The 27,318-nt window shown below is 39.3% G+C and overlaps 1 protein-coding gene across 3 annotated transcripts in view; it reads left to right on the top strand.

Annotated features, from left to right (window-relative positions):
• The first annotated feature begins 1,189 nt into the window (after positions 1-1,189).
• LOC131223452 (uncharacterized) overlaps positions 1,190-27,318 on the top strand; it is a 51,783-nt gene continuing 25,654 nt past the window's right edge. Inside the window, exons 1-4 of one of the 3 annotated variants that reach the window (XM_058218880.1) lie at positions 1,191-1,476; positions 4,958-5,009; positions 12,852-12,925; positions 26,469-26,570. In XM_058218880.1, the coding sequence (XP_058074863.1) occupies positions 1,352-1,476; positions 4,958-5,009; positions 12,852-12,925; positions 26,469-26,570 (353 nt within the window). In that variant the 5' untranslated portion in view covers positions 1,191-1,351. Of the gene's footprint in view, positions 1,477-4,957; positions 5,010-12,851; positions 12,926-26,468; positions 26,571-27,318 lie in introns of all 3 variants that reach the window. The other 2 variants (XM_058218879.1, XM_058218881.1) reach the window with 2 other exon arrangements.

Below are 27,318 nucleotides of genomic sequence, written 5' to 3'. Positions count from 1 at the left end.
ATGGTATTTGGAAAGGATGGGAAGGTTCGGATTAAGTGGAATGGAATTGCATTTGGTCAGGTGTAGGATTTCACGTGTGAACGCCATTGATGTCATCCACATACACCGTTTACACATGACATTTTGGTTACATCTATTTACAAAGGAATAACATTAGTTGTGAATTTAGTCCATTGATTATAATTTCATGGTCCGACCAAACATGATTTTGCTTAATCCAATGTTTATCCATATCAAAATATTTATCCCAAACATGAGATTGGATGCCTATATTTTCAGACATGCAATCATGGTATGGTAATGATGTTAATCCCATCTAACACAATTCAATAACATTCAATTCCACGGACCAAACATGCAAATACTTACTATGGAAGACTTCTCGAGGCCATGGAAGTAATGGATCAAGCTGACATTTGTGTTTTCCCTTTATCTAGGTCCGTGCGAACTTTTGAACCGTTCCATGACAAATAAACATCAAAGTGGCCTTAAAAAGGTAACTGGACGGTCTGTCAAGGGCTCTGTTGGATCCATTGTGGTATATGTATTTTATCCATGCCGTCAGTCCATTTTAAAGGATAATTTTAGTTAATGAGTCCACAAGAAGGCAGATTGAAGGATCCAGTGGACCAAAACACTGGAAATGGTGGGGATTGAAGGCTTACCGTTGAAAACATCTTATCCTGGTGCTAGTGCCACGAAAGTTTTGGATCAAGCTTATATTTACGTTTTCCGTTCATTCATGTCTACCTGACCTTGTGAATAGGTTGGATGGCAAATAAACATCATCGGTGGGTATTATTGGATGGTGTTTTCCACTTGAGCCTTTGATATGCCTTCTTTTTGGGCTCATGCCCTGAAATGATATGTAAAAATGGATGGACGGAGTGGATCAAACACATACATCATGGTGGGCTCCACAGATCCACTGTCAGGACCGTCTGTCTATAGCTAGGTGCTAGTGGGGTTGTACCCAATCCATGCCCCTTTTTTCTGTGGTGTGGTCACTTGAGCTTTTGATATACTTCAATTTTGGGATCAGGCCGTCAAATGATCTGGAAAAACGGATGGACGGCGTGGATAAGACACATATTTCCACGGTGGACCCCACATTGTTTACTAACTCATTACGCAATATAAACCAACCATCACCGTGGGCGTACAGTGCTTGGGGTTCTCGTGAAAGAAAACGACAGTTAAAATGCAGTTTCCGTGCCCAAGTTCCTGCCACGACTTCCTCGACGTGGAACGCCCTCAACCACAAACACCTTCTCTGCACTCTTCTAACGTTAGATAAACCGGCGAAATTCCTGCTTTTCTCTTGAAAACAGCTAATCTACCGGCGATTGCAATGGCGTTCTCAGCTGTAATTGCATTAAGAGCACTGTTCACTACCTTGGGTTGCTTGATGCTCCTCACTCTTATTTACACCATCTCCGTCGACGGTCTTCCCTTCCGTAGAGAGCTTTTGACACCGTAAGCTTTCCTTTCTTTGAAGAGGGCTCTTCCAGAATTAACATCTACACCCACTCTGTTTGATAGATACACCCTTCCTTGAGTTGGCCTTACCATGATGTTTATGTTAAATCAACAAAAACACTGCATGTGCTCACCTCCCTTCGAGCTAGTGCTGACTAGACACTTACCTTTAACATCTCTGTTATAGGTGGGAATACGGTTGAGTCTTTGGTCTGGCATCCAAGGTTAGGTCTGGCTCCCTAAGGAGTAACTCTGCTACTGGAATCACGAGACCCAAACCGGTTCATGGTCGATTGCACTAGGTATCATTCAAGCTCCTCTACCCTAAGGTAGGCCTCCTCTAGAGTACCAACATCATGAAGGATGAGCTCACGCCTAATCTCAGGTTGTAGGCTCGTCCTAAAACGAGACAAAGTCATAGCAAGAGACTCATCAATATCACATCACATCATGTACTCCTCAAATCTCTCGATGTAATCCAATATAGAGATCAACCCTTGCCTCAAGGACTGCCACTGGTCCAAAAGGCGATCATGGTAGGAGAGTGGAACATATTTTTCTTTAAGAAGTTTTTGCATCTCCATTTCGCTCTGCCTTTCGTTCTGTATTGGTCCAAAACAACTTGGCTTGACCCGTCAACTTCATCTTAGCAAACTTCGCTCGAAAGCGATATGACATATCATGCCACTTGAAGAAGTGGTCCATGTCAGCTAGCCAGTCAAGGAAATGCTTCGTAATCAAGCAACCATAAAAACCAGAAGCATCGACTTTGACAATTTTCATAATCCTTTCCTCAGGGTCGTAACGATCCCGCGACTCTCTATGGGACGCGTGAGCTTGCAGTCCTACATGATCTACTCTTTGACCAAAGTTTCTAATACGACTCCCAATGGGTTTTATTGGGACTGGACCTTGCTCAACTGGGTCCTCACCCGCTGGCTCTCCTGCCTGAGTGATCCGGGACGATCCTAACTACATTTTTGCACGTTGCTGATTTGTTTCGGAATGAAGAAGCCCACTACGTGGGACGTGGTGGAGAGCATGACAACTAACTCCTAAGTTGTAGGAGAAGCCCACGAATGGAGAGATTTGTGAAGAAGTCTGTTATGGTTCCTTAGATTAAGGGATCACTGCCAAGTAAACCATAAAAACAGGGAGGCAGATAGAGGGAAACGGAAGAGTGATTGTAATACTTGAGGATTTCTGTTTGTATTCAATTACTAATGAGAAGAAGTAGTCGAACATTTTCTGAAATTCTCAAGCTCTCTCATTTTATCTATCCTTGATCTTTCAAAATTCATAGTGTTATATTATTGGGTTTTGTTTTAGATCACCCACATTGAGGGAGAGTAGCAGCAAATTCAGCAACATGAATTTTAGGAGTGATACACTGGTTGATAGTAGTTAATTGCGCGGCAGTGGTCTTATTGTGTGTCTCAATAGCCGTCAAACGGTGGCTAATCTTTTCAAGAACCTCAACAATCTGATCCGGGTTCATGGTGGGGAATATACCAAAACCACGACCTGTTCACGTTTCATACACTAAACAACCCTAATGAGAGATAAACTAGCTGAATGTGTACTATATGATGAATGCAGTGTAAAAATCGAATTTGAAGGTGCTCAATGTGATGTTATATGATGCACAAGTGTTCTATGTATGATGACCCTTAGTACCTTAAATCCTATGGGCAACCCTAGAATGATTCTGTTAAGGCTAAAATTGGAAATTCAGTAACTAGGTGTCTTAAAGTCACTAAATCTGGAAATTCCAGCAATATAGGACTTTGAAAATACCCAAGCAGAAAATTCAACAAGCCAAATCAGAAAATTCAGCAACCTATATGCAACCTATATGCTCTACTATAGGTATAGGAATTTTGTCGAACACCTACCCTATGTTAGACCTAGGCTCTGATACTAAATTTGATGTAGGATGATGAAACTATCTTAGGATGCAAGATGAGAGATCGATCTACACATTAATTTCACCAATCAACGTGTAAAATCAAATATATCCACACAATAGATTTGGAAATTCAGATTTATAATACGAAAGTCCTAGGTTATCCCATACGCAGTGTACGGAAATATAAAATAATTCAAGAGTGGCCTACTTAGAAGTAGGGACTTCCAATCTAGCATGGGTAGTGCAACAACCACATGAATAGACGATGATGCAATCAAAATTCTGATTTAGGAAAAGTTTAAATAAAAAGAAAAAGAAAAAAAGATTTTCATTAGGGCTTTGGATTCATGGATGAAGATTTCTAGGGATTCAAAGGATCTAGGAATTAGGGAGGTTTAGAGAAAAATCAAAGAGGGAAACACCAAACGAGGGCCCACATGTGGCTGCTTGTATGAATGCACATGCGTGCGTGCGTATGCATGTGTGGGTCCACACGTGGATAAGAAAGGGGAAAGAGAGAGAATGTGGATTGGGTTGGGTTTTGATGGGTTGAGAAGGTTGTATGGGAAGGGGAAAAGATGATGAAAGAGAAGAAGAAGAATATCTTATTGGAGAAGAGAAAGAGAAAGAATGCACCTTGGAGAATCCACCACCAATCAAGCCTCTACCCTTCTATAATTCAATTGGAATGGAGGGTTTCTCAAAAACCATAGAAAACAAGGAGGAAAATTCTTTCACACAAGAGAGCTTTTTTTTCTTCTTCTTCTTAAATCTCCACTAGGGTTGGATGCCCCCTCCTGTGCTTTTATAATAAAAATTCGAAATAATGACAATTATGCCACTCACTTAAGTGAAATGGCTCATCGTCTAAAATAAGGAAACTAAAACACTCATTATCAATCTCAACCATCAAATAAATCATTTTAAAAAAAAAAAAAAAACCCATAAAGGAAGCAAGATCAGAGTCCAATGGGCCCAAATCCGATGGCCTAATGGCTTGATTGGCAAGATCCAATGGTTGGATCAACACGAAATAAAATTCTATGACTAAAATAGTCTCCTAAACAACTCACATGCATCATCGCAAAGTGGGGTCTTCCTACGCACGTTCAATGCATGTAGAGTCTTCAAAATGGCTCGACGGGCCCCATCTAGAACTCGTCTCCCATCCACAAAGAAAGTTACGTTGATGTGAGTGGTCACCTCTGTCTCTGGTACACCTGAGTAAGTCCTCTGAAGTCCCCATCAAAATAGTTACCATTTCATGTTAGTAGTAGTACCAAAGTTGTGCAAGGCCAAATCATTTTAGTTCATCTAATTTCTAGTTTGTTTGTGTAGTCATATATGCATATCTTTGTTCACTTGCACATGTATATTTATAAACATGAGCATTTCAGTGCCTCAATACATTTGAAATTTCTAATTCTAATATATTTTAATTGAATTAGTGGTAAAACTGTAGAAGGCAAAATGGTTTACATGTGGCTAGGCAACCATGGCTGCAATCATGTATATGGGCATTTATCCTTGCATATACTTTCTAAATTGATGTTCTGCAAACTTCTACAGGTGGATGGCGGCAACCCTAGTTGATTTTTATGTTAACATTGTTGCTATAGCGGTATGTCACGATGACCTTATATTTTCTTTTCCATTTAAAGAAAGCAATGCGAAGAGGTTAAAAGTTCTTCACAATGGAAGAAACCTCTCTTCATTGCATTCATTTTAGTAGTGATCATAAAGCATTCTTATGCACTAAGGAAAACAACAATGCCATAATCTTATTTTGTACAATCTTTTAGAGCAATAGTGATTCAAAAGAAAAAAAAAAAGGATTAATCTGGAAGTTGAATGGTCTAGAAGTGTAAGAATGTTTGCAATTTTCTTTATTATTTTGATCTCCAACGGTTTCAAATTGGGTCTCCAAGTTCTTTAGTCTACTGCTGAAATTATGACATTTAGGGTCATAACGTCGAGAGGTGTAATTACTCTAAACACTCTCATTTCATAGATATTAGAACCGTGGTCCTGACACATGTTGGTTGTTGCAAGACATTATCCAGGACATGAAGGACCGCAACCAAGTGGATCATAACAACTTGAATGCCTAAGGGAGCCCAATTCCAAATAGTGGGTTCCACATAAACCCATTGCCACATCCCTTAGCCGAAGAAGAGATGAGAACTCGACTAACATGAACATAGTGTAACACCAAGCACTGCCTGCCACTCTCTCACCCATCAAAATGCGCTAAAGTAATTTGTCATCGATCTCTAAATATCATGGATATGCAATAAAAACTGTACAGACACAGGAAACAACCTCCGTTATTAAGCAAGAAGAAACTACAACAGTTGTTGTTGATGCCATCTTTTACGACCATGGATAGTACCTGGTTCCTTGGGATTGTGAATCAAGGGTCATCCTTAGTCATCCCCAACCTTGAATATGTGATAGTCAGAGAACTAACAAAGTCACTATATTTGAAGTGAAATGATAAAGAGGGCTTAGAGATTGAGATTAGATAAGGAAAGAAGAGGAAGAAGGAAAGGTGGAAGAAACAGGAGAAAAGTAAAAGAGAAGTAATCAGGGTATAATTTGTTTTAGTCTAATATGAATATATGACTAACATTATCTTGTTAATAACAAAAAAGGAGTATGGTGCTCCACATTTTTTTTATGACATTAGGGTGTCCCCACCCAATTTTGAGGCGAGACTATTCCCTGCAGATGCACGCAATCACCCGTAAACCATGCGCATATGGAACTCCACATGACTACTCTATCCATGGTACATGACTCCATATACCTCTATGTATATCTTTCTGCACTCTCCCTCAAGTTTGAGCATGAATATCAAGCATGCCCATCTTGTGATGTCTAATAAAGATGACAATTATCAATTCCCTCGGTTAAGAACTCATCAAGTTGATCTTCAGACTTTTCATATGGCACATGAATCTCCTTTAAAGCCACTTTTTCATGAATAAAACGAAAATAGACAATGTGCTTTGTGTGTTCATCATACACTTGATTTGTAGAAATATGAATTGGGGCCAAGTTATCACAATCAGAAGATTGACTAGAATGCCCAACTTTGCTAAAAGAGACTTTAACCAAAGCAACTCGCAACTCCATAAGCCATGGTGCAATGCTCAACCTGAACACTGGAATGAGCAACAATCAGGTGCTTCTTATTTTCCATGTACCCAATACCATTGTTAGTGGTAGGTCTTCGATCTATATTTGATCCAGCCCAATTAACATCTGTATATGCCTCGACATCAAGATGACCATACTTGGATAGAGTAAGACCTTTGCCAAAAGTACCTCAAGATATGGTTTACAATATTTAGATGCTTGAGTGAGGAGCATGCATAAACTGCTTGACAACACTAACTGCATGTGATATATCTGGTCTAGTGCTTGTAAGTCATATGAGTTCACCACATAGCTCTTGATTCAAATACAATCTCACATTTTGGAAACACTGTCTCCACTTTCTAACTGAAGTTGATGATTTTGTTCAATTGGGGAGTCTCATTTAGTTGAGCTCTCAACCAACCAGCTTGAAGCAATAGATCTATGACATTTCTACTGGAATAACTATCCCCTATTTTGACCTACCCACAAATCCCCAAGACAGAACGTAAAGGATAAAGGTCTTTGATATTAAATTTCTGATGAAGAAACCTTTTTAACTATTGAATTCCTTTTGTTCATCTCCAATAACAACAGTGTCATAACATAAATAATAGCAATTGTGAATTTGTGATTCCAGTGATCTAAGGGCCTATTTGATAAGTGGGAATCCATGGAAAAAGTAAGGAAAAGTGTAATAGCCAGTGTTTTCCCTAGTTTGATTTGCAATTGAAATCATGAATTTTATATGTAATTATTGCACTTCTACACTTTAAAATTATCTAGCACAAAAACCAAGGTGACCCTTGCGAGATGGAGTGGAGATTTCCACTTACAAATTGAACATATCACTTAAAATGGAATTTCCTGGAACTCATGTCTCAATAGTAGCTTTGGAAATAATGATTATGAATTCCTTTGTTTTTCCATGGATTCCCACTTATCAAACAGGCCCTGAGGAACAAAGTATGATCATTAGGATTGTGAGTGTAACCAAACTTCATCATAACATTACTAAAGCAATCAAACCATGCATGCAGGGATTGTATCAAACTATGAATAGCTTTCTTGAGTTTGCATACTGAACTGGATCTAGATGATGGGATAAAATCGAGTGGTGTAACATGTACTGTATTGCTGTGAAGAAATGCATCTTTGACATCAAGATAATAAAGAGGCAAGGAATCATCAACAAGAGATAAAGCAAATGCAAAAGATTCAGTTTTGTGACTGGAGCAAAAATTTCATGGAAATTAACTCCATTAGTTTGGGTAAAACCCAGCCACTAATTGTACTTTACATCGCTCTCTTGCTGCATCTGGTTTATACTTCAAGGTGGATACCCCCTTACATCCTACCACATGTTTCTGGGGTTATAACTACAAATTACCATGTCTGATTATTATATTAATTTTTTTCTAGAGCTGGCATCCCATCAATCATACATTCTCTCCATTTAAATTGCAATAAAGCTAAAGTGGCCCTAGAAGTCGTAAAGACATATGTTGTCATGTGGAATATTTTACTTGTTCATTGTATAATTGTAATATATTATGCAATCCAATTGTTCTATTTATTATGTTATTTTGTCATACGGAGTACCATACGGTATCTTTTTTAGATTAATAAGAAGTGATAATTATTTTAGGCTAGCACATCATTTTTCCCTAATTACTTCTCTCTACACCCCGGCCCCTTCTTCACTAATCCTTCCAATCTCTCCTGTATTCGGTCTCAGCTTTTTATTAGAGCATACTGTTCCTGAGCTAATTGATGTCAATCTTAGTTCGGTCCACTGCTGGCATTATCATGTTGTGTGACCGATGTCAATAGGAGGCTGGTAGAGGATGATTTTAGAAGATTCGAGGTGATGTTTCCAAGAATGCTTTTTGTAAGTATTACAGGGTGTTTTTCAGATCTAGAGAAAATTTGGAAGAAAAAAAATTCGGGTTTCACATATGGAATACCATTTTGAGGTTTGGTAGTCAAAAGGTGTGGCAAAGATATTGAAGTAAGGAAAAGATTATTTGTAAGCGATGGGAAAAAAACCTTGTTGTAGGAGGATTTGTGGGTTGGGGAAGGCCCTTTAGTTCAAAGATTCCAAAGATTTGTGTTGGGAAAAAAATTCTTTGGTTTGTTCAAGAGTAGTAAATATCAAGGAATGCTTTGAACTCATGGGGAAGGGTGCTTTGGATGCGTAAGTTCTAAAGAAATCTTTGGTACAATGAAATCCCATGATTGTAGAGCTTTTGTCAGTGCGTGCAGAGGTTGAGTTGCCAATTAATGACTCAAACTAGAGGAGTTGGGCATCTTCACCAGATGGCATCTTCTTCATAAAGGTGTCCGCTAATGCTATTTGCCATTTGAATCCTCACCCTTGGTGTTTTGCCTAAGTTTAGGGCTTCCACGCTCCCTCAAGAGATGATGCCTATTGTTGGACAACAAAGGCGAATGCAATTTTAACCTTGGAAAACCTTAGAAAAGAAACATTGTTCTCCCGAGCATTTGTTTCTTTTGCTGGGAAGACAGAGTTAGCCAATCATCTCTTCATCCATTGCATGACAGCCTAGGAAATTTGGTGGTTTTTACTTAAAGCTGTTGGATGTATGTTTGGTGATCCCTAAATCTGTCAAGGATCTCTTTGAAGGTTGGAGGGCTGACCTGTTCAAAATTCAAGGCAAAATCCTTTAATGCTTCCTCATGCCATTTTATGGTGTAGACGGAATCAGCAAAATAAGAGAATTTGGCATTTTCTTAATCTATTTGATGTTTGTTGGATGATCTCGAAATCTGTCATGAATCTCTTTGAAGGCCGGGGGGATGCTTCCTCATGCCATTTTATGGTGCATATGGAATGAGTGAAATAAGCAACACCAGTTATTCGTATAACCAAGATAATTAAGATTGTTCTAATCAATTAAGGCAGAGCCGCTAAAGTATTTGCTAAAGAATTTAAAGGCATATTGGTGACTGAATTAGATAGAACCTGGTATGAGGTTTCTAATGATGCTGATTATCCAGAACCTACTGACGGATCTTGGTCCTCCCCACTGTTGGGATCGTGGAAGTTAAATATGAATGTTTCCTCATGTAGAAATCCGGGGTGCTTGGGCATTGGGTGTGCTCGCATATGATCAGCAAATCATTGAACTTGTCTTTTCTTGGATTTTGCTTGTCTAGAAATGCTATTGATTCCCTTGACTGTCTCATCAAGGGCAAATGGATCTTCTTGGGTTCCTTGGAAGCGCTTGTTTTTAAATGAGATGAGAGGGCTAATAGCTCCATCCTTTCTTTCTTTCTTTTAAATTTACTGTAGTTCAGTGTCTTAAATAGCTACACTCTGTAGCGCATCCTTTCTTTCTTTCTTTCTTTTAAATTTACTGTAGTTCAGTGTCTTAAATAGCTACACTCTGTAGCGCATCCTTTCTTTCTTTCTTTCTTTTAAATTTACTGTAGTTCAGTGTCTTAAATAGCTACACTCTGTAGTGTGTAGCTTACGCTACATAGCATAGCTTAGCCTTACTGCCTTGATGCTACGTAGCTCATGAAAATGCTTCAGTTGTGTATAGCCTATGCTACATTATAATTTGTGTATGCTAGACACTACATAGACTATGCTACATGCTACGTAGCTCACATTACAAGTTATTTTTCACTACAACACTAAAATCAAATAATATTTCAATGATTTGTTACATTTTTCTATTTTCAGTAAAAATTAGTTAACATTTTCAATGCTTTGTTACATTTTTCTATTTTCAGTAAAAATTAGCTAACATTTTCAATGCTTTTAGTAAAATAATACAAATAACAATATTAAATTAATTTTGTTGCTCTTTCTTTACCTTTATACTTAATCATTACCCTTTCCTATTACTTTAGGTTGCGTTTGGTTGCACCAAATATCATGAAATTTTGTTATATTTCATTATTAATCAGTCTAATTTGGTGTAGAATATCATGAAATTGGTGCAACCAAGCGTAACCTTGATTAAAAATCTATAAGTAGCATCTAGTGATTAGCTACACGATTCAGAGGGGTGAACGTTGCGCTCCACGCTGTTCACTATTTAAAACACTATTGTAGTTCCTAGAGTAGCTAATGCTATGACAGATGACCTGGTTAGGTGTGATGCTTCTAGACATTCCATGCTTGTATCTGATTCTTATCCATTGCCTTGATGGATAGAACCATTTTCCTCCATTCTTAAAAAATTCATAGTTCCTTGTAAAAATGGTGTTTTTGGTTTTGAGTTCAATTAATGAGAGAGAAGTTGGAAACTTGATATTTAAATGGAATATTTGAAAATAAAAGAGACCAATCGAGTTCAAAGGTAAAGAGGTGACCCCTTTTTTTATGGAAAATGTTCTGAAATTTTCAGAAATGAAGGAATGGGAGAAATAGCAATGTAGGGGTCAGTTTGGAAGAAAATCGGAGTTGGCTTTTTGTGAAAGGTGGATTTCTGGAATTTGAAGAAAATGGGAGATCTGAGGATGAAAAAATATATACATATATATATATATATATATATATATATATATATATATATATATATATATATATATATATATATATATATATATATATATATATATACATATATATATAGTTTTGAAGAAGAATAGGGTGATCAAAGGAAGAATAACAGAGGAGAGATTACAAGACGAGTGAGGGATCTAAATGAGAGTATGGATATGAGACACAGAGGAAGAAGAAAAGAGGAAGGCAGAAAAGATGAAGGGAAATAATGTGATACCCTTGATGTGATGTGGATGTAGAAGATAGCCTTTATCAATTCCCCATGCTCTGATACTGTGGAAACGTATCACAAGTTTATAGAGTGAAAGAAGAAGATGGGAAAAGGGATTTGATTGTATTTCTCATTACTTGGCTCAGTGACCTATTGTTTTTTTTTTTTTAAGGGTGATAAAATTTTATTAAACAGGCCACAAGCAACAGCAAAACGGGGAAAGAATGCAAAAAAGGAACAAGAGGGCCCAAAAGCTGCTATTTGCACAAAGAACACTGCGACGTCACACATATACATAATTGAGAGCGGCCAGCCATTCCAAGACCAACAAAGATATGAAACCACAATAACTTCAACAGGAGAAGAGTTACGAAACCGCCGTCGATTCCTTTCGCTCCAAATGACCCATGATACAAAGAAACGTAGATGGGAGAATTTCAAGTATTACAACAGCCATTATTGAGTATAGTGGTCCAGAATACTTGACATTGCAATGAACAAAAGATGTATGGTGATTCATCCCTTAACACAAGTTACATAGGAGCTGATGAATTGTTAAATTTGAGACACCCCTTTCGGCATGGATTACAAGTTTATCACTACATTTATTTATGGCATTGAACTCTTTTGTATGCCTCGGTGAACTATTTTGAGGGTGTATTTTCGTAGTTTTGTTATTATAATTTGACATTAGTTAAACCATTACTGGTAATCTAAGTCAACTTCACCATCTTTTATCATTGACTGTTGTTTACTATTTACTGTATTTTTCTAATACATTATATAAGAATGTGGTAGTATATAATTTTAGTATAAATGTCAATGTACAAGATACTATTTAATGGGTACTTAGTGCTAGTATTTTTATTACCTTATGGTATTCAAAGGAACAGATATGCACAAGAATGATGTACTCTTCTAACATATCAAGGTCATGCATTTACCTTAAGAGACCTCAATTCCTTCATGAAACTATGCTCTAAACTAGAATGTGTAACCTCAGGGTTTCATCACTGGGCATTGGCATATTGAGTTGTGACCAACTACTGTAAGTTCATACTTTCGTGGCTTGAGCGGAATCAAGTATTTGATCTCAGCTTGCAACTCTTACAATCAAATCACAAGGGCATAGGAAAGTCTCAGACCACAATTACAAAATAAAATGTGAAAAATGTTCCAGTGGCCAATTATAATTACAAATCTCTTATGTATCAAAGTTAAGATTCACATGCTATAATCTATTTGTATTTGGTGACTTTGCATAGATTAGCTGGAAACTTGGGGCCAGTCATGAATATAGGCGACATTGGTTGAGATCAATCTGGAATTAATTGCAATTTCCTAATTCATAAGCATTGTTTTGTTGTTGTAGCATATGATGATGTACACAGTGTCAGTTGCAAACTAGTTAGGACAAATTGGCTTTTTTATGCATGTAAAATTTTCATTAGCTTGTTATGCGAAAGAAGTTCATTTAAATTATGGCAAAGGTAGATTTATTTTGTTAGAGGATTCAATACTAATTTAGTTTTCATATAAAAGCATGAAATCTCACATGTTATATCAATCAGGTTTGGGTTGCATACAAGGAAGCAACCTGGGTCGGTGCAGTACTTTGGATAATTTTGTTAGTATGTTTTGGCAGGTAGGCCTCCTTTGTATTCCTCTATGTTTTGATGTTCAATTTGACATAATAAATTGCTAATGTCTATTATTTATTTTAGTTTTGGTTTGAGCTTTCTATTTTTCTAGTTGTACTAAGAGTTAGCTTGGGTCTACAGTATGTAATTTGGCAGAAGCTGACAAAAACAGCTTTAACATAAACTTCCGGCAAGTCCTTTGATAGTTTCACATAGTGTTAGGTGATTTGCTTGTCTTTTCCGTGTATTGAAGGTGTGCTTCTTTTATTTGTTTTGGTGGTTAAGCATTTTATAAAAGATTGCACTTGATGAGTACTTTCTTGTTACCCAGCATTTCTGTTTTTGCATGGACTTTTTGCTGTTTTATGATTTTTATGAAATGTTTTAGTTGTTTGATGTTGTTGATTTTTCTCATCTTTTTGTTCTTCTATGCGGATGCAGCTCTAGTTGGGCTCCATGCAATCAGGTTCATGATAGGGGGCCCATTACTATTTTATTTAGTTCTATTTGGAGTTATTTTATATTGAAAAAAAAAAAATAGCTGGCATTATTCTACACAATCAATGCAAGTACCCCAACCAATCCAATCCCTAATGAAGATAATATATGAACTCAAATACATGGTAGTCTCTTAGATTGTTTTAGAGGAGCATAGAAGGAACTGGAGACCAAAGTTGGAGGCTTGGTGCACATGGACATGGTGGAGTTAGGTGAGTACATACCATTCTAATCCAACAACTAGCATCCTTGTGAATGGTGAGATCTACCATTGGATCTTTTGATAGCTGGAAAGGATTGGGAACCTGGAAATTGAATTTGACATTACTGAATTCAGTGGTTATTTCCATTTATAAGGCTTCCTTGATTGGCTTTGCAAGGTTCAGAAGTATTTGAGTATAAAAAGATGGCTTAATGCAAAGAACGTGAACCTTGTTGTGGCTAAGCTCTCGGGGTGCGTGTTAGTATTGAGTGATCACTTACAAGCCAATTCCCTTTGGATGGAAAAGGAAAAGATAACAGTGCACAAGAAGATGAAGACGAGGCTTTGACTGAAGTTTCTACTGGTTGCACCTGTGCCTTGTACCAACAATGCCAAGATCTTGATAAATGGAACAAAACAGTAGGTCAACATGTTGAGGAAGTTTATATTTTTACACAAGCTGGTTTTGACCAATTTGAAGACCAAGACATTAACAATGGAACTAAATGATGTGTAGCCATTACACCGTAGCATCAAAAGTGGAACAAATAATTAGTTGGGCCTCAGGGAGGAGGCTTGGGCCTTGGGGTGCATGACCGTCATGAATAGTGGTCGTGCAGCAAGATAATTTGACATTTTACCCACAATGGACCGCCGGTGGATCATGCAAATGTGTGATTGATCAAGGGGTATTTGGAATTAGAAATGGTGAAGTGAGGGGCCTGTTGACGTGTTTTAGGCACAACCAACTGGACATTAGGCATTTCATCTAGCCAGATGACATGTTGGAGCATGGTTATGATGGGTAAGAATGCAATGTAATGACAAATTTGGATATATAATAGCCCTATGAGGGAGAAAATCAGTTCAAGGAGGATGCGGATGTCTTTTGAGATAGAAGCTGGGAGTCTGGGACCTTAATTATCCAATGGAACATTCTCTCTAAACTAAAAATTATGGATGATGGAAGGTGATTACAACGTAATATTTTCCACACTTTGTGCACATCAAAGGAATAATTTACACAATCTTAATTGACTGGGTAAGTAGTGAGAACATAGGGCCATTGGAAATGGTTGATAAGTCAAAAGCTGAAGAAACATAAACAATTAAACATTAGCATATTCAGTGGCTTGAGAAGGGAAGTTCAGTGCTGGTCCTCACTCAATGCTAGTTACTTTCAGCATGTCAAGTAGAGGTATGAGGTTTGATGTGGCATGGTGCAGATAGACACTTCTCTTTTTCTATTAGGCCAGTAGGTGGCTGTATGATAGGGATATGTTGCAGCCAATACAGTCAATTTCCTATTCCTTTATTGAGGATGGTATCAAAATCACACCACATTATTTGAAAGAGCTTCCCATGCCCAAACCTTCAAAACGGGAGGGTTGGAAATTCGTGAGTGCGCAGAATTTCAAAAAGGACGGTAAGGTTACTGTTGCGATTTCTGTGGGTGTTGCAATTGACGGCCAAAGCAAAAGGCAGTTCTGAAGCCCAAGGAGGATTTACTTGAAAAATATCTTGATTTAATGCCAAATGTGATGCCTGATGGACTCCCAACTTTGCAAAATATTGGAGGACTCCCACCTTTGCAAAATATTCAGCACCATGTCGATTTGCTGCCCTCTTTGATCCTCCTAGTCCTAAACTTAGCACGCTGCCAGATGAGCACAATTGACCATGTGGAGTTGTGACCCAAATCATCAAATTGCTTAAAAGGTGTTGGTTTAGTAATGCATTTTGAAGTGCGCCAGTCCCGCTTTACACCAAAGAATGATGCTTTGTGGAGGATGTGTGTCGATAGTTGAACAATAAAGCGAAATATTGTCAATTACTAGTTCTTCATTTTGAGACATGATTACAAGCTAGATATTCTCCATGGTGTAAAGATGTTCTCTACGATCGACTTGCCAAACAGTTAAGATCAAGTTTGGATACCATATAGAAATGAGTTGAAGATTACGTTTAAGACGTGGACCCGACTGCATCAGTGTTGTGTTATTCTACTGTCCTCTCCAATGCTTGTGCACTTTCATGTGCCTTAAGGGCCTGTTTGGATAGAATGCAAACTGAGGACTACAACCGGCTTGCATTGACAAGACATTTTCATCTGTTTGCAAAGCAGTGGTTGCTGCAGCAAAGTGTTTGCATTTGTTTTCCCCTCTTTAACACGAGAGTACAACCGCTTTTTTTTTTTCCTTCTTCTTCAAAAAGTCAAATGGAGAGAAAAGAGTTTGCCTCTAATGTAACATTTTAAATGGCAATTTTCGACAGAAAAAGGTTTATGGGATTGCACTCCAAACAATTATAAATTCAAACGAAAAGCATTTTCCAAGACTTTTCCTTAGTAAAACAAACATGTCTGGAGTGTTTACTTCCCCTAGCACTGATGCCACTTTTCATTCCGCTTACGTCACAAGTTTGCTCTGCATCATCTTTTCCGACTTTGCAGTCTACCCAAACAGGCTGTAATGAGCAGTTAATTCGACCTTTTATCGGAATGTTTCTAGTTGTTTATAGTGATGATATATTGACATTTTTGTAGTATCTTGGATGTGCACCTAGAGTACTAGAAACAAGTTTTTTTTTTTTTTTTTAAAAATTCTACATGGATCTCAGTGTTCCTTGATGGACTATGTTTGTGTTCTTAGATATGTAGCAAGGTATTCCATAACGGTAACAGTGGGCATAACGGTCTCCACCGTTACCATTATAGGAACGGCCATTACGGCTGACACGCCCCCATAACGGTCATTTTTTTCCCAAAAAAATACAAAAGTCATATGTTTCATTTTCAAAATATCTTTTATGAATGATTCAATATAAATAATATAATATGAGCACCAATGATGGATGTAATAACAATATAATTAATTTTATGTAACCATGGACAATGTGTTATAAATACGAAAATATTACAGATTTATAATTTACAGTTTCAAACACCATTTATATCTCTCACCACCAGTCCAGTAATCTAGTCATCACTAGAAAGAAAATCTTCCTTCTTGTGGCTGATCAACCTCAACGTCTCCATCATCCGGATTCGGCTGCGGCTGTGGAACAGGCACCACATATTCATAATGATCAGATATGGAGGTGAAGATCACATCAATATATCTCGAGGATGACTGACCACCACCATAGTCATACTCGTACCTCTACCCTTGGTATTGCTTGTATGGGGACTGAGAGTGAGACTAGGATGATGGGTATCTCAGATCCGGCTTGGAATATTTGTATCCCCTATAGAGCCTTATGGATCAGATTGAATATTTGTATCCCCTATAGAGCCTTATGGATCAGATTGAACAGGACTAGTCCAATGTGAAAGTGCCTCAGCTGGTTCCATATATTCTCTATGATCATATGATTTGTATCCATATCCATTAGTAGTTTGATGTCTTGATCTCCATCTCCTGCGGTGCCACTGGGGCCCCCCCCCCCCCCCCAGCTGGTTATGTCCCAACCCGGTAGAGTTATAGGTGACCAGCCTCCTCTACCCTGTCGATGCTCACTGGTCTCGTGATCAGTAGACGATTGTATTCTCGTTTGCTGAGCAACACCAAAATTAGGACCAGTAGGTGGTGCATCGTCCTCGTTACCACCATCGTCATCCGTCTTGGTTGCACTACTGCTGTCAGTACTTGTCCCAGGTCAAATCTTCCGTAGGCGAAGCCCTTTCTAAATCCAAGACAGTTGTATGACTCTTTTGCTGCCCAACATGTAATTCTGGGTTATCGACCTTGACTTCTTCATCGTCCTCTTCTACTTGTTTCTTCCTTTGTTCTAATCAAGGTAGACTTGGATCCTCATCATAAATGTGGTCAATAGTGAAAACAGTGAAGCCAAAAGGTTCTCTGTATTTGAGACAACCCAATGGGGTTGAATATATAGAGATTACAACCATCTATGCAAGGAAAACAATAAACTCAGAATCTTCTACCCATGGAAACAAACTATACAAGGTATACTAGTTATACATGGTATGTGAGCTGTCTAACATCCCCCCTCAAACTAATGATGGTCATCTACAAGGAATAGTTTGCCAACTAGAAAAGAGCGACGTGCAGAAGTGAGGGACTTGGTGAGAATGTCGGCAATCTGATCATGGGATGCAACATGTGGAAGAGAAATGAGCCCAGACTGAAATTTCTCGCGGATAAAGTAATAATCAACTTCAATATGCTTCATCCATTCATGAAAAACCGGGTTAGAGGCAATCTGAATTGCACTGAGATTATCGACATGGAGTGGAGTAGGATTCTGTAGAGGAATGCCCAAGTCTGAAAGAAGTCCATGTAACCAGACGAGCTCACTACACGCAGCAGACATCGCCCGATACTCGGCTTCTGTGCTCGATTTGGAAACAGTGGCCTGCTTCTTACACTTCCAAGAGATGAGAGAAGTGCCGAGAAAAACACAGTAGCCAGTGGTAGATCTTCGTGTGAGAGCGCAACCGGCCCAATCAGCATCCGAATAAGCACGAAGGTCCAGAGTCGCCGTGGAGGAGAAGAACAGGGATCGATCTAGAGTTCCACGAAGGTACCGTAGGATGCGCAACACCGCAGTCATATGAAGAGTCCGAGGAGCAGAAACAAACTGACTGACGACTTGGACAGCGTAGGCAATATCAGGGCGAGTCATAGTTAAGTAAACCAGACTCCCAACCAAACGGCGGTATAAGTCGGGCTGTGCAAGTAGATCACCATCGTCACGGCCATAGTGAACGTTAAGTTCTAAGGGAGTCTGAACTGTCTTCTGATCCGTCAATGATGCCAAGGCGAGAAGATCCTTGGTATATTTACGCTGGCTGACCAGGATCCCACGGTTGGAACGTGAAAATTCAAGTCCAAGAAAGTATGTTAGATGGCCGAGGTCTTTCATCTTGAAGGATGATTGCAGAACTTCCTTTAAAGCTGAAATGTCAGTAGCATCGCTACCAATCAGGAGAAGGTCATCAACATAGACCAGAACGATGATAATTCCATGAGCAGTGGTGCGCAAAAATAAGGATGGGTCATGACCACTTTGAGTAAAGCCAGCACCCGTAACAACATCGTGAAAGCGTTGGAAATGCCCGAGGTGTCTGTTTGAGGCCATATAGGGCTTTCTTTAGGCGACATACCTTATTGTTAGGGATTAAAGAGCCAAGAAGAGGTTTCAAATATACGGTTTCTTGGAGGTCTCCATGAAGAAAGGCATTTTTCACATCCATCTGAGCGAGTGGCCATGAGCGAACAGAAGATATAGCCAGAAGAGTACGAACAGTTTTCATCTTAGCCACGGGAGTGAATGTCTCATCATAATCAATTCCGTATTCCTGTTTGTATCCCTGAGTGACAAGTCGAGCCTTGTATTGATCCAATGATCCATCAGACTTGAGCTTGACAGAATAAATCGATTTGCTACCAATTAGCTGTTGATCAGCGGATCGAGTGACAATGTCCCACGTATGATTATCATCTAATGCCGCAAGTTCTTCTGACATAGCCTTCTTCCAACAATCATGAGGGGCTGCCTGAGAGTATGAAGTAGGAATAGAAATAGTATCCAGAGTAGCATTCATGGCAGACATAGAGCATATCAAGCGATCAAGCGCTCGATGTTCACAAGCGGAACGACATATCGAGGTAGGTTCGGGATTTGCAACAGGTACAGTAGGTTCGGGTTAAGTAATAGGTGGTGGATCTGTACATGGTCGACGTGAGTAAACCTGCAACGGACGAGGGAGAGTACTTGAGGCAAACGGAATTTCAGGAAAGACAGTTAGACCAGGAGAGTTTGGAGTATGCGGATGAGGAAGAGATGAATGAAAGGCAATGTGTTCAAGAAAAACAATATGTCGTGAAACCCGAACACGACGAGAAACAGGATAATAACATTGAAAACCCTTCTGAGTTTCCCCAAATCCCAAGTACATACATTTGACCGATTTTGGAGATAGTTTGTTACGTTCACATGAAGTCAGGTGAACATAACAGATACAACCAAAAACACGAAATGTAGAATATGCAGGAGGTAAGCCGGTGAGAACAAAGTAGGGAGTTTTACTATTCAGAACTTTAGTTGGCATCCGGTTAATCAAGTAGACTGAATGTAACATTGCTTCCGCCCAGAAAGAACGATGAACACTCATAGCTGTCATTAGGGTGTTGGTAGTTTCAAAAATATGACGATTTTTTCATTCAACCACCACGTTCTGTTGTGGAGTCCGAAATTAAGTCTCCACCATAGTGGAGTCCGAAATTAAGTCTCCACCATAGAGTGAAATAACTTGAATTTTTCAAAAACCTATGACTTCGACTGCAGAAAGTAAATCCAAGTGTAACGTGTGAAATCATCAATGAATATAACATAGTATCGTAACCCAGAGAGAGCCATAATTTGTGATGGACCCCAGACATCCGTATGCACAAGTTCAAACATAGAAGATGATTTTGTAGTACTTAGAGAAAAGGGAATACACTTACTTTTTGAAAGACAACAGGAAGAACAAGAATAATCCAAATCATTTTTATTAAGAGAAATATTCCCTAACATGCCAGAAGAAATTAACTGAAGTAACCGATCGGAATGTGGATGACCCAGGCGAAAGTACGACAGTTTCCACAATTTATTTGCCGAACAAATATCTGATGAAGATGGAGAAAAGAAACAACGAGGCAGAGTGACAGATGGATCAAAGTCTAGCACGTACAGACGACCATGCCGCCTACCCATCCCAAGTGCCTTCCCCATTGCCAGATCCTGCACAAAACAACAGTTAGGAAGAAATATGACTAAGCAGTTATTTGATGTGAGTTGACCAACTGAAATTAAATTGGAGGAGAGGTTAGGGACATGAAACACATCACGAAGAGTATACTGGTGATGAGCAGAATGAGAGAAAGCCAATGATCCAACAGACTGAATAGGTAATCTAGTGCCATCCGCAGTAGAAATAGCCTGATTGCCGGTGTAGGGACGAATGTCACGAAGATGGGATACAACATTGGTCATATGAGTGGAAGCACCCGAATCGAAGAACCATGTAGAAGATGGGGATATACCTGACATAACGGCCGCAGAAAGGGCCTGAATGATTTGCCGGAGCATCGCAAGAGTCAACGGAGATGAAAGACCTTTAGCAGAAACAGTAGATGCAGAATTACTATCAGATGGCTCGGAAGAAATAGTGGCAGCAATAGCAGAAAGAGCAAGACCACGGCCACGACCACGACCACCAAATCCACGGCCGAAAAAAGATGCATAGGCACGTGTACGGCAGTCCTGAATGCCATGACCAGTCCGTCAACAATAAGTGCACCATTCTTTACATTAAGCGACAACATGACCCACTTTGTTACAGCCGCGACAAGTCAAAGGAGTGAAACCACGTGTTGGTGTAGTGGTGGACACAACAAGCACCATATCAGATGATCCCGGAGTTGAGGAAGGAAGAGAGAGAACTTTCGGTCGTTGTTCCTCAGCAAATAAATCATTAATAACCGAATTCAATGAAGGAGTAGGGCTACGGTTCAAGATAGCAGCCCAACAATGCTCAAATTCTGGACGCAGCTTCATAAGAAACTGTTGAACTTGCGCACTCTCACGCATAGTTTGGAATATCTTAAAGTCATGAGAAAGTGTTGGATCCATCATAGTCATTTCAGTCCAAATTGTGACGATTTTGGAGTAAATTGATTGAATATTGTCGTCACCCTGAGTAAGGTTAACGAGATCCTGTTCCAGGCGGTATAACCGGGCCGCATTACTCTGTTGATAAATTGTCTAGAGATGCATTGCTCCCACATTGCCTTGGCAGTGTGATGTGGCGTGAGGCCAACAGCAATTGACCGATCGACCGAATCGAGAATCCAGGTAATAATCCGTCCATTTTTCATTTCCCACTCAGCCACTTTGTCGGCATCTGTGGAAGTGGGGACAGGAACAGACCCATCAATCAGTCCCCACAAACCATGACCCTTGAGAAAACTCTGAAAGTGGATGGCCCATAGATTGTAGTTGGTACCATCGAAACTACATCGTGGGGCCTCTGTACGGGATTCTTTGTCCATAGTTAGGAAGCGATATAAACCACACCAAGGAAGAAGGTACCTCTCAGCAGGATCTCCGGTAGCAGTGACAGGCAATAGAACAGAGATGGAGGCACAGATCAACAAGAATGGAACAACAGAGACGCAGCAGGGACATGCGCAACAGCAGGGATGGAGCAACAGAGACGCAGCAGGGACGTGCGCAGCAGCAGGGACGCAGTGCAGCAGCAGGGGCGTAGCAAGGAAGGGGTGTACGGGCGTGCGCAGCAGGGAGGCAGCCAGGGCGTGCGATCGGACAGGCCTGGGGAGAGCGGACGGGCTCGGGGAGATCGGATGATGCAGAAGGAGTGCAGGTGTTGTCCAGAGCAGGGTTTTCTGACGCAGGAGGTGGTGCCGGTGACGAGGGGGTGGCCGGATTTGGATCAGTAGGGCTTTAATACCATGAAAACAATGAAGCCAAAAGGTTTTCTGTATTTGAGACAACCCAATGGGGTTAAATATATAGAGATTATAATCATCTATACAAGGAAAACAATAAACTCAGAATCCTCTACCTATGGAAACAAACTATACAAGGTATACTAGTTATACAAGGTATGTGAGCCGTCTAACAAATAGTAATAAAACATCAGTTTATTTCCTGGAGGTGTCTGATTGACTGCTCTTTGTGCAACTGCGTCGAAGAAGTTGCGCTTGCAAAGTGCATATATTTCCAACCGTGGACGATATGACAAAAGCCATAAAACATTTACATTGTTTAAAAGATGGAAATAACGAAATTAAAGACCAATAAGTAAATACTTGTACTATGTACTTCGTTCAACACTCTTATTTGTTTATCTAAGTCAGGCTCTAAATCTTTTTATTACATTCTTTAACCCAACACGAACCTCATCATTCTTGACATATGATGGAGAATATATATTTCTTGGATTTAAATAGTATCCTACATTACAATAATGAACTTAGTAATAATCAATTTAGTTAACAATCAAAGACAAGAAGCCCATAATAACAAAGAGTTTACCTGCTATATGAAGATAGTGGTGAAGCTGATGTATCGAAAGCTCTTCGATCATCTTCCAGTAATCTAAATAGTGTTTATACTCCCGATGAATACAAGCTTCGCATTATCAGTGGCATCATAGAGGAAGCCCATATTAGGTATCTCGTCGGATTCGACTAGACGACAGATTCTCATCAACAGTTTCATCACCTTGAGGATGTGTGAAACTTTTTTTTTTCAATATTTGTTATCCCTTAATCAGTACCCACGATATCTTCTTTCCATATTTTGTGTTGGGCCAATCCTAGGAAGCAAACATCTTGCTCAACTCCTCGATTCTTGTACAAACTCTGAAGTGGTATAGAGTTTCTCACAAATCTAGTTGATGCAGGCCTAAGAAGCTCTCCCGTTCATGAACTTCCTCATTTTGACGACTAGTTGTTTGTGGTTGTAGATGAATGTTGTCACTTCCCTTCCCCTTTTAACCAATTTTGCGACATTCTTCTTCTTTCAAATATATTGTAAGATGAGGTCGATGTAGTGTGTGGCGCATGGTGACCAGGACAAATGTGTTCTCTTCTCCATTAACTTTTTCCCGCTACCTTGTACGTTGCTTCATTATTGGTCACAATCTACACCACATTTTCCTCTTTGATTTCATCCACCGTCCTATCTATAAGGTTGAATATGTAACCAACATTCATCGTTGCCTCCGATGCATACTTCATTCACAAGTGGCAGTACACCATGAAATTGATCATTCTACGCCTGGTTAGGCTAGTTCAACCATCGCACATAATAGTGCATCATTTGGTCTACCATGTTGGTCTAAAGATGGCCACATATGTCTTCACATCCCAATACTCTACATTTGTCCACTTTCCCCAGATGTCACGAGCTATGGGTGCCTTCACTTTTCTGCATGCCTCTACTGCTGCATCAATTACCATTTGTTAATAGGGGGAGTTGACAACATTTAAAGCTATGTTGCCATGTATGAATAGCTTGGTTGTTGCCCTACCAAGCTTCTCAACTGCAGTTCTAGTCTACATATGTTTAATTTTCTTTTCTTTTGTTGTTTCCGTCGTAAAAAGAACTGATTCGCATGAGGGTCTCTCAGGCTCTACCACATTATTCACGTTGTCATTTACAATGGGAGCACGTGGAGTCTCTTTTCGGCTAAAGGCACACTGTAAACCACCAAACATACTCCCACTCCCACTAATATCACCCCTAGTCCTCTCCCAACTCCCTCCAGCTCTACTTCCACTCATACTCCCAGCCCCGCTCCCACAAACACTCCTACTGGCGTTCCTTACATCACGAATGGACCCCCTCCCCCCAAACATGCGTCAATGCTCTTCATCTTTGTGAGCGATGCACATGCTCTCTTTCCTTGTTAACGTGACCCGTGGATCTGAATCCTCACCGGACTCAACAATATCATCATCACCATCACCATCGTCCATATAGTCAGGACTAAATACCTCTTGTCGGGCCGCATCAAGAGCATCGTGTTTTTTCTTTTACACCATAGTTTTGTTTTGTTTTTTTTTTTTTTTTTACTCTTGCAAACTTTGTTGAATCATAATAATATATCTCTCTTGGTACACTGTTGCACCCCACGACCTGTTCATTTTGATGTGCCAAATGCTGCTTCACTCACGTGATTCCTTCAGGTATTACTCGACCATAGTGGTTGCACTTCATCTCGTGCCTACCCCCACCTACTCTCATAATGTTGCCATCCAATATCATCGCTTTCCCGTTGAGCCGCCATCTTCTCTAACACGCTACTTTGAAGTCTAAAATATAAACAATCAAGCTTTCCTGTCTACTTTACCAAATTATGATCATATAAACAAATCAAATCAATTAAAAAGATTCATTTTTTCTAATTCTTGTCATTTCAATATTTGACTAAAATTAAAATATTTAAAGGCATTCAAATAACTGATCCGATGCATGTGATTGTATATGCAATCATTGTACATGTATTCCAACCATAAACCATCGAATTCAAAAGAAAAAAAAAAACCATTTTTCCTTAAGTTTTTAAACTGTCACTATTCATTCCAATATTCAACCCATGTAAATTTTTTACGTAGGACAGGTCATGGACGACTTCATAGTGCACGAGCATAGAGAGAAATCAGGCCGGGATTCAATCTAGAGCGAAAAAAAAGGCTTAATTCATAAAGTACAGCCCTCTAACATTTCCTTTCTAGAAATAGATTAGTGATACAAGCCTTATGTAACCAGGATTACAGGGATTGGAAAGCAACTCCTTCAAAATGGCAAAGGCCTTATGAGCATATTGACAGTGTAGCCGATCCATCATATCTACCATGAAGCTAATGGAGTGATGGATACTTTGGCAAAATCTGATGTCTCGGGTTATAGGGAATTGACCCACAATCTTCCATCCTTTTTGATCGTGTATTTGTCAAGTACTCTCCTTTAGTCTAATAGAGTTTTCAGCTTTACCAAAGAATAACAAGATGAAAAAGAAAGAAAAGAATTGCAAAAAATAAAAAAGTTGCCAAAAACATCTTATTTGGATTGTCAATATAACTTTGGGCAAAATTATAGTTTTCATGGTCCATCTTCTGGAGTTGGAGAAATTGTTTGATGATTAGGATCGTCCAGTAAACACAATTCTAGGTAGTGGCCTATCAAAGAGGTGGCCATTCTAAAGGATGGTCCATATCAAAGAGCACCTTTTTTATACACTATTATAACTTCCGACGACCATAACTTTTCCCATTTATCAAAATAGCACATATATTATGTCGTTGGAAAGCTATTGACGAGGCCTACATCATGGCCAATGCGCAGGGGGCAAGGTGTTCCGTAACGGTAACGGTGGCCATAACAGCTACCATCGTTACCTTTACGATACAGGGCATAACGGCTGTTACGGCCATTACGGTCTCTCTTTTTTATTTTTTTATTTATTGAAAAAATCCCCGAAAAACCTATATCTGCCCCGTAATGTTGATTAAAAAGTATGAAAAACCTGTATATGTCCCGTAATAGACCATTACGGGGCTATTATGGCCTTTATAGGGGATGTAACTTGCTATTAACGCTAATTACAGGTCATTTTTTTCATAACGGCTGTTACAGCCGTTACAACCCCGTAACGTGTAACGGACCGGTTGCCATTGTTACCTTTAGGTAACGGCCTTTGCGGCCCCGTAACGGCCTTTACAGCACCCCATGGCGGGGGGTTCATGGGCATCTGAACGGTTTCACAAAATAAGTTGTTTTAGGGGTCAAATTTCCGTTTGAAGTTGAAATTCACGACTTTTAGTAAGTTGAAAATTTTGCGACTTTTAATTGTTTTGAGGTTTGAAGAGTCCAGTTATGACTTAAGGTCTTTGCTTGAGTAATTTGATACAGTTGAGTCAGTTTAGAAATATTTACTATCCTTAGTAAGTTACTATTTCGGCAAAGTTTACGATTTCTGTTAAGTTTAGGAGTTTAGGCTTATATAACACATCAATTGCATTGTGAATGAACAATTCATTCATTATCAATTCTATTCTTGTTTTTAGAGATTTTTTACCTTGTGGATTCGAGGATTATCATAGAGGAAGAAGATGCGGATCTTTTCCTCCCCTTTTCAACTTGCATCTGCTGCATTAGTTTTAGTATAATATACAAGGCTTTAGTCAATTGATACCTTTGACTAGCATAGCTCATTGTTCTCCATCTCTTGTTATTATGCTGAGACTGTTTCATAACTGGCACATTTACATGTTCATGGGTTAGTACTGAGTTTTGCTTCTTTTTTTCAGCATTACCACATGCACATACATTGTCGTGCAACTTTTCAAGCTCTCATCAGAAAATATAAAACAAGATCCTTTACATCATGTTTTGTTGCGCTCTCCAAGCAGGCAAGTCACCTACCACTTTATACAAGTAATCTACAGAAAGGTATTGGAGTTTGATTGATTTCCAATGCTCATTTCACTTCCAATGACCTCAACCAGCCCTTTGTAGCACACAACAACATTCTATACATCAATTGAATAACTAGAAGTTATGGCGCAGGTCATGGATCCTGCATATTGTATGGATTATGAATAGTTTGATGTTTCAAATGAGAACTAAGATTTAGCATGTTTAGGAACTGTTATGCATGTTAATTCTCCTACACCAGGAGGTGCAAGCGAATTCTAATCTACAAATTTGCAACTAATGTAAGTTTGCTTAGAAATTTGAGGAAATAACTGATAATTTTGATTGACTAGTGGAGTGACATTTTTTATTAATGACGTACTTCTGGGAGTATTCTGGTACTTTTGAAGAACATATTTACTTAAATTTGTGAGCAAGATGTATTTCTTAGCCTAGTCAAAGGCAGATATCTCCCATCAAAATTTGTATATAAGCTAGCATTTCTTTCAACTGCTTTCACTTGTTTCCAGTCAGAATTATAGTGTCCAATCCCATCCGCCCCACCCCCTCCAAATCACTTTTGAACAATGTCGAAGGTGGTGTGGTGTGGCATGTTATTTCACCTATTTCATTTTCATGTCTATCGTTAGGTGCATATTTTCTCCCTTGAGAAAGAAATGAAAGACCATCAGTAGGTGTCCTCCTGAAGGTGAGCTGCATCCTGCATGGCCAATAATGACAAGT

Source organism: Magnolia sinica, chromosome 13 (genome assembly GCF_029962835.1).
Source record: "Magnolia sinica isolate HGM2019 chromosome 13, MsV1, whole genome shotgun sequence".
NCBI lineage: Eukaryota > Viridiplantae > Streptophyta > Magnoliopsida > Magnoliales > Magnoliaceae > Magnolia > Magnolia sinica.
This window is presented reverse-complemented; position numbering and strand designations above follow the sequence as displayed.